Source organism: Tupaia chinensis, unplaced genomic scaffold (assembly GCF_000334495.1).
Source record: "Tupaia chinensis unplaced genomic scaffold, TupChi_1.0 Scaffold143830_1, whole genome shotgun sequence".
NCBI lineage: Eukaryota > Metazoa > Chordata > Mammalia > Scandentia > Tupaiidae > Tupaia > Tupaia belangeri.
The window spans coordinates 174,955-184,064 of NW_006203680.1; the positions used below are offsets into that span (position 1 = coordinate 174,955).

Sequence of the window (9,110 nt, forward strand, 5' to 3'; positions counted from 1 at the left end):
AAAAAAAAAAACTTAAAAAAACAAATGATCATACAGGGTCCAGCAGGTGGCCTAGTGATTAAAGCACTAGATTCCCACATAGCTAACCATGGTTCAAGTCCCAGACCTAGAAGCTTGAAAATCATGCTGGGCATGTGATTCCAGGAGAATGGAGGAAAAGGGATTGTGGTATGGCTATGCCCCTGGGGAATGATTACTCTCTTTTCTTATCACTGTCTCTCTCTGGTGAGCACATGCATTCTATGGTAAAAAACTAAAAAAACTAAAAACAAAAAACCACTTTAAAAAAATCATACAAATAAATGTAGAATTGTACTTATAATAAATGCAAGGAAACTGACATAAATGATGACATCAGAGCAATAGCAGGGACCTGGCCTGGGGGAGCAGGGAAGGCTTCCCAAAGGACTGGTATTCTTAGGATGAAATTATCTGCTTGAAGAGTGATGTTTTGCTATTTTAAAAGCCATGGGAAAGGGGTTGGCAAACTCAGCATGTATTTTTTAAAAAGAATTATTAATTTAATTTATTATTATTGTTATTATTATTATTATTTTAAATCACCAGGGAAAGATGGGAGGTGGGGGAGTGAGAAAGACCAGGTCTGCGAGATTCAAGTGCCTCAACTACCACACCACCTGCTGGTCCCTCAATGTTTTACAATGAAGCACAGATGTGCCAAGGACTGGGCACAGAAATCTACCTTTTATTGATAGATTTAAAACATTCAGAGATCAACAAATGGCTAAATGGTTATGTCACTGGACTCCCACATGGCTGACTGACCACAGTTCGAGTCCCTGACCCAGTGGCTTCAAATTCATACCAGGCACATGTGTATGCGTGCCCAAGATCCTGAGAGGAGAATGGAGGAGAAGGGATTGTGGCATGGCCATCCCCCTGGGAATGATTTCTCACTTTCTGTCTCTCTGTCTCTTTATGTCTCTCTGGTGAGCACATGTGTCCTATATCAAAAATATCTTAAAAAAGAAAATATTCAATAAAGCAAAATTAAAAGAACCAAAAGAAAAGGAGAAAAAAAGAAGACAAAAAACATTCAACTCTTGCAAAGATGTTATAGTACTTTGCATATTAAAAGACATTTTCTGGGGGCTAGCAGGCCATGCAGGACTCCCACATAGCTAACCATGGTTTGAGTCTTAGACTCAGCAGTTTGAAAATCACACCAGGCAAGGGTGTGTGCATGTCCATCCATCTGGGAGGTGATTTCTCACTTTACCTCTCTCTGTCTCTCCCCAGCAAGTGCACATGTCCTATGGCCAAAAAACAAAAAACAAAACAAAACACACACACACACACACACACACACACACAACAACAACAACAAAAACAAAAAACTTTCCTAAACCACTTTTTTTATTTTACTTTTTTTTTGCTATAGGGCACGTGCGCTTGCCAGACAGACAGAGACAGAGAGACAGAAAGCAAGAAATCACCTCCCCAGGGGGGATGGCCACACTGCAATCCCTTCTCCTCCATTCTCCTCTTGGGATCTTGGGCACATACGCACACGCACCCGGCATGAGTTTAAGCCACCGGGTCCAGGACGCGAACCGTGGTCGACTACGTGGGAGTTCAACGACACAGCCATTATGCTAACTGCTGGTCCCTCCTAAACCACTTTTTGAATTGAAGAATAATATGTATTAGAATCCTTCCTCTCTCTTTTAAGGAATTCATGGGAAAGTTTTAAAATCTGAAGTTAAAAAAAAAGATAAAGAAAAATGGTCAGACAAAAGCAAAAAATAAGAAGTCACAGAGTCACAAAAAGAGTTGTGACGTGACGTGTCTACTGGAGATGGAGAAGTCAAATAACTTATTTTAGGAGTAACTATTAAGAATAAGAGCAAGAAATAATCTTTTTTGGGGAATAGCAGGTGGCATGGTGATTAAGATGCTGGACACTCCCACATGGCCGACCACGGTTTGAGTGCTGGAGCTCATAGCTTCCTTTCTCACTTTCCCTCTCTCTCTCTGTGTTTCTCTCTGGTCAAATTAAAATAAATGAATGAATACACAAAATTAAATAATTAAAAAAAGAAATAATCTTTTTGACCTTTATTTTGAGGTGAACACACAGTGCTCTAATAAGGGAGGAAAATGCAATTTTGCCTATTGTATTATCGTTCCTTAAGGTTACTGGGCTCTGGTCTCTATACTGAAAATGAAGATGCTGGGTTGAATCACTTGCAAGGACTGTCCACACACACAGTGCTGGGCCCCACCCCAGAGATTCAGTAGACCTGGGGGCAGGCCTGGAAATCTGGATTCTTTTTTCTTTTTCTTTTTTTTTTTTTTTTGCCAGAGGGCAAGTGTGCTTGCCAGAGAGAGAGAAAGAGGCAGAGAAGGGAGTAGGAGAGCAAGAAAGCACCCCCCCAATGGGTGTGGTAATGCCTTAATCCCTTCTTCATTTCTCCATCCTGTTGAGATTTTGGACACTCACTCATATGTGCCTGGTGTGTTTTTCAAACCCACTGGGGCTGGCATTTGGATTTTTACCAAGTTCTCAGGTGCTATAGGTACAGGGATCACTCTCTGGGGACTTCTGCCAAAGGCTTTCTTTACATGTGCCCTGTAGACCTCATATCTTAACTCCACTATTGGCCATGTACGATCCAGAGCCTTAACTATTATACTGATGGCTGGATCATATTTCTTTCTTTCTTTTTTTAATGAAGTTCAACAAATCCTGTTGCTTGGGACAACAGAAAAGCCAGGCCTTCCTTTGAATTGTGACTTCAGTAAGTTCCTTGGTTAGAACCTGGAGGGCAGTCATACACAATCCTGAAAAGGCTGGGGCTGGAACTGCTGCCCCATTTCACAGAGGCGCTCACTGAGAGGGACAGAAACAAAACATGAGCAGGGCCTGATGTTGAGGTCAGTCTGGTGCTCTACCTATGGCAGTTCATGCGCTCACACCCAGATCTTAGGAGAACTGGAGGAGTTTTCCTGGCCTCTTCTACAAATGCTGAGACCAAGTCAGAACTCACACTAAAAGACAAAAGGAAAAGCACAGGGGCCATGAACAGCCATGAACAGACCAAAGGTCTACAGTCATGTGGCAGAAATGGGGAGAGAAGGCCGATAGCTCTGCTTCCAGAGGGCTACCTGCTAGCACCTTACATAAAGCAATTACTCTGTCATTTTGTTACACATCATTTGACTTGACTTGTACTTAAGCCTTCTGTCATTTACCTTGGGTTGTATGTTATTTCTACTCTCCTCAATTAGACTATGACATCTGAAGGCAGGGAGGATTTTAATCTAATACATCTTTGAATGTCCAGAATGACATCAGAACAATGTACGGCACACCGGAGGCAAAAAAATAATTGCTGGGTGAATGTCAAATGGTTTTTATTCCTACTAAATTAGATTCTGACTTACATAAGAGGAAGAGAATTTGTCTACTGTTGACAGGAAAGAGAAGGCCAACAGGAATTGTGGAACAACTCAGCAGGCCACACCCAGCCAGAGGCAGGAGGTGGACGTACTCAAGGCTTCCCGAGGGAGCAGAGATGTAAGCAGGCTGTCCCATGGATCCTGTCAGCAAAGCCCAGCGGAGCCTTCCCGCCTGCTGCAGTTTGCCAGGAAGGGTGTGGGCTCAAGAGTGGACAAAACATGGGAAATAGGAGCCTGTCCAGTCTCCTCTCGCTTCCTGTTGTGCTGTGTGCCACAGCAACGGAGGAACGAACATACCGGTCACAACCAACATCCCAGTGCTCGGGTTAACAGAGGCAAACTTTACACTGCCTGAGACAATCAACTCTGGCCCCCTCTCTTTGAGCAAGGCCTTACCTCCTGCTCAGGGGTTTACTAATGGGAGGTGGAGACAGCTGCATCCTTTTCCTCCCACAACTATCAGATGCCCCCCCCTCTAGCAGTCCCTCCTCCAAAAACTGTTCTGGGACCAGTGATGTCCCAGATGATCACTACCTGCAGACACAGAACCAGAAAGGAACACCCTGGCCCAGTGAGAGTCCTGACTCGTGAGGATGGCTCAGAGGGAGACAAATCCTCTCTTGCTACAGCCTGTCGGTGCGTACCTAGTGCCTTCACAGATATCTGCCGGGTGAGTGGAGGGGGAATGTTGATGCACACCAGGTCCACATCTTGATGCAGCAACACGTCGTCGGTCCGGCTGGTGTAGAAGGTGATGTTCATTTCTTCAGCAAGCTGCTTGGCCTCCTCCTCAGTCTTCCCCCAAAGGGCCTCAACGGTGAAACCTTCTGCCCTCAGAAGGGGTACCAGGACCCGGGCGGAGCTGCCAGTCCCAAACACGCCCACTCCTGGCAGCATCTTCATCCCTGCTCTCTGCTCACCAGCTCATCTCCTCACGAGCACCTCCAGCAGGGAAAGGGGTTCCCCATGGTCCTGGTTAAACATGGCTCCTAGAACAGCAAGCATCACACTGGTTGTTAGTGGAGGGCACACCACTGAGGTGTGTATTGAGAAGGTCCTTTGCTTGGGATCAAGATCATGTGGAAAAACTTGGTTGAGATTTAGACATACTCAGGGTATTAGGTTTACCTATACAATACCCCCCTCAGCTAAAATCAGTGGTTTCGACTCCGACTATGTATTAGGGTGACCCTAGACCCATGAAGCATACTAGACTGATGAGACCACATCACCATCCATTTCTTGTTTATTTCTTTTGTAAAATTTATTTAACTTCATTCATTTATTTAAATTTTGACCAGAGAGGGACAAAGAGAGAGAGAGAGAAAGAGAGAGAGAGAGAGAGAGAGAGAGAGAGAGAAGGAAAGTGGGAAAGCTAGTTGTCAGGTTCAGGACTCAAATCGGGGTTGGCCATCTGGGAGTCTAGTAAATCTTAACCACCATGCCACCTGCTGGCCCCCATTTCTGTTTATTTCTTTAAAACTAAATTTTTATTTAGTTTTTCTTTTTTTTTTAAAGAGGTTTATTTTATTTACTTTTTGTTTTTAGAGGTTTTTGCCTTAGGACAAGTGAACTTGCCTGAGAGAGAGAAAGAGAGACAGTGAAAGAGACAGAGACAGTAAAAGGGGAAAGCCATCCCTCCCAGAGGGATGGCCATGCGATAATCCCTTCTTCTCCATTCTCTTCCTGGTATCTTGGACACACATGCACACACGTCCAGCATGATTTTCAAGCCATTAGGTGCAAGACTAGAACTACAGTCAGCCATGTGGGAGTTCAGTGATATAACTGCAAAGTTGTCATGTGGGATACAGCCTCCTTAACCACCATGCCATGGGCTGGCCCACATGATCCATTTTAGTTTGATTTTTGTATATGGTGTGAGAAAAGGGCCCAAATTCATTCTTTGCACATGGTTATCCAGCTGTCCCAATACAAATTATTAAAGAGACCATTCTTTCATTTAATGCCTTGGTATTATTGTTAATAATAAGTTAAACAAGGCCAGCAGATAGTGTAGCAGTTAAGGTACTAGACTCCTATGTGGACCACCACATTCGAGTCTCAGACTTGAAGGCTTGAAAGTCATGCCAGGAGGGCTGGTGGATGATGGAGTGTTGGTTGAGGCACTGGATTCCCACATGGCTGACTATGGTTTGAGTCCCACACCTGGCAGCTTGCTTTCTCACTTTCCTGCTCTTTGTCACTGTCTGGTCAAATTAAAATAATAATAATAAATAAAATTAAATAAATAATTCTAAGAAAGAAAGAGAGAAAGAAAGAAAATGATGCCAGGAGTGTGAACATGCATGCCCAAAAATCCCAAGAGAAGAATGGAGAAAGGATTGCTGTCTGGCCATCCCCTTGGGGGGTCATTTGTTTCCCTCTCTCTGTCTCTATCTAAGGTGAGCACATGCACCCTATGGCAAAAACCTTAAAATAAATAAATAAATACATAAATAAATAAATCAGTTGACCATAAATGTATGAGTTTATTTATGGACTCTTTTAATTCTTTTTATTTTTTTGCTATAAGGCATGTGTGCTTGCCAGAAAGATAAACAGAGGGAAAGTGAGAAATCACCCCTGGGGGGAAATGGCCACATGGCAGTTCCCTCTCCCTTTCTCCTCTTGGGATTTTGGGCATGCACCTATATGCGCTCAACATGATTTTTAAGCTGCCAGGTCTGGGACTCAACCACACAGTTGGCCATATGGGATCCAGCTGACTTAACCTACACACCGCATGCCGGCCATGGACTCTTAATTTTATCCCATTCATCTGCATGTCTGCCCTTATTCCAGTATCATTCTATTTTGTCTACTATCGTTTTGCAGTTTGGAAATCAGTGTGTGAATCTTCCAACTTGGTTCTTTTTCAAGACTGTTTTGACCCATTCTGTGTCTCTTGAATTTCTCTATGAATTTTAGGATCAGCTTACCAATTTCTGTAAAAAAAGATGTCTGGGATTTAATAGTTTGTTTTGAATCTACAGATGAATTTGGGGAATATTGTTATCTTTGATTTTGAAATTATAATTCCTGGTTTACAAATCATCTTTGGGCATTTGAATATCTTTGTCAGGTATGGTTATGTTTTGTTTTGTTTTTGCTATAGGGCACATGTGCTTGCCAGAAAGACAGAGAGAGACAGAAAGTGAGAAATCACCTCCCGGGAGGGGGGGGATGGCCACACCACAATCCCTTCTTTTCCATTCTCCTCTTGGGATCTTGGGCACAGACACACACGCTTACAGCGTGAGTTTAAGCCACCCGGTCCAGAACTCAAACCGCGGTCGACTACATGGGAGTCCAGCAACATAACCATTATGCTAACAGCTGGTCCTAATAATTCTTTTTTTTTTTTTGGAGAGGTTTTTCGCTATAGGGTGCGTGCGCTCGCCAGACAGACAGAGAGAGACATAGAGACAGAAAGTGAGAAATCACCCCCCAGAGGGGATGGTCACGCTGCAATCCCTTCTCCTCCATTCTCCTCTCAGGATCTTGGGCACGCACGCACACGCGCCCAGCGTGAGTTTTAAGCCACTGGGTCCGGGACGCGAACCGCGCGATCGACTACGTGGGAGTCCAGCGACATAGCAATTACGCTAACTGCTGGTTCCCACAGAAAGAAAATTCTAAGACAGCTAACTCCTTTACCTACCCTGATCAGGTTAATGTACATAATGTACATAATATGTCTTGGTGGGTGTATATATTTAAGTATCCGTGGCTTAATACAACAGAACAGAATGGATTAGAAAATTTAATAATCTCTGTTTTACTGCCACTGCCTCAAAGAGCAGCTTGGTCAACAACCACAAAGGGGTATCAGCGGGCCCTTGAGGAAACCAGATGGCATGAAGGTAGGCAGGCTAGATGACTTAGGTACTTCCTGCTCAAGCAGGCAGAGCTGGTTTTTCCAGTTTATTCTAGTGGCTACCCTTTCTCACCCCTAAAATTTCCCTATTCTTTGCCCTTAGGATCCTTGTATATAACCTTTTTTTTTAAAGAATTATTTCATTTAACTTTACTTATTTATTTTTAATTTGACCGGGGTGGGGAGAGAGAGAGCAAACCGCCACTTCAGGGATTCAAACCTCAGTTGGCCATGTGGGAGTCCAGTACCTTCAACCACCACAGCACCTGCCAACCCCCCATTAACCTTTCATATGCCTCCAATGATCACCACAAACCCTGCCCTGCCAAGTTCATCTGCATTCCAATGGCCACCTGCTGGTTGGGAATGAAGCCTGGAAAGTGCCTTGGATGGACTGGCTGAACACAGTTGGCCTAAGCCACAGGTTATGGGAAAGGCAGCACAGAGGTTTGGAATATGGGTTCACCTGACCTAGGTTCAAATTCTGAGTCTGCCACTTGCCAGATGGGTGGCTTCAGATAAGTCTCTTCATTATTCTGAGCCTTCGTTTCCTCTTTTCTAAAAAAATGATTATTATTATTTTTTTAATTTGACCAGAGAGAGAAGAAAGAGAGAGAGGGGGAAAGTGAGAAAACAATCCGCCAGGTGGGTTGGGAGGTGGCACAGTGGTTAAGGGCACCGGACTCCCACATGGCTGATGGAGTTTGAGTCCTGGACCTGGTGACTTGCTTTCTCACTTTCCCTTTTTCTCTCACTCTGTCCCTCTCTGGTTAAATTATAAATAAATAAATAAATACATACATACAGTAATTTTTTTTTAAAAGAATGATTTATTTATTTAATTCCATTTGTTATTAATATTATTTAATTTGACCAGACCGGGGGGGGGGGGGGAAAAGTAAGAAAGCAAGCCACCAAGTCCGGGACTTGAACCATGGTGGGCCATGTGGGAATCCAGAGCCACCACCTGCTGGCCCAATAAAATAATATTTTTAAAAAGAATTATTTATTTATTTATTTCATTCTATTTGTTATTATTTTTTTATTTGACCAGAGAGCGACAGAGAGAGAGAAAGGGCAAGAGGGAAAGCAAGCTGCAAGTTCGGGAAAGAGGGAAAGCAAGCTGCAAGTTCAGGACTTGAACCACTGTCTGTCATGTGGGAATCCAGCTCTCCTAACCACACCACCTGCCAGCCCAAAAATAATTCTTTAAGAAGAAAAAAAAGAAAACAATCCACCAGGTCCGGGACTCAAAACAGAGCTGGTCATGTGGGAGTTCAGTGCCTTAACTACCATGCCATCTGCTGGCCCCTATCCATTTCCCCTTCTGTAAAATGTGGATAATTGTATATATCTCAAAGAGTAGTTATGGATTAAATGAGTTAATATTGTAAAACACTTATAATAGGGCTTGGCCCATAGTAAGTCATACATAAGACATCTTTTTAAAAAATTTATTAATTGGGGACAGCAGTTAGCATAATGGCTATGTCGCTGGACTCCCACGTAGTCGACCCTGGTTTTAGTCCCAGACCCGGCAGCTTAAACTCATGCTGGGAGCATGTGCGTGGTGCCCAAGATCCCGAGAGGAGAATGGAGGAGAAGGGACTGCAGCATGGCCACCCCCCCCGGGGGGTGATTTCTCGCTTTCTGTCTGTCTTTCTGGTAAGCATATACGCCCTGTAGCAAAAACCTCTCAAAAAATTAATTTATTTATCTAATTTATTATTATTATTATTATTTTAGAGGTTTTTGCTATAAGGCGTGTGTGCTCGCCAGAAAGACAGAGAAAGAGAGAGACGAAAAG

At 43.5% G+C, this 9,110-nt stretch overlaps 1 protein-coding gene across 2 annotated transcripts in view; it reads right to left on the reverse strand.

Annotated features, from left to right (window-relative positions):
• The window catches only part of GFOD2 (Gfo/Idh/MocA-like oxidoreductase domain containing 2), a 54,273-nt gene that overhangs the window by 19,174 nt on the left and 25,989 nt on the right, over positions 1-9,110 (reverse strand). For both annotated transcript variants that reach the window (XM_006165236.3, XM_006165237.3), the window contains exon 2: positions 4,068-4,412. In XM_006165236.3, coding sequence (XP_006165298.1) covers positions 4,068-4,326 — 259 coding nt within the window. In that variant the 5' untranslated portion in view covers positions 4,327-4,412. The remainder of the gene's footprint in view (positions 1-4,067; positions 4,413-9,110) is intronic.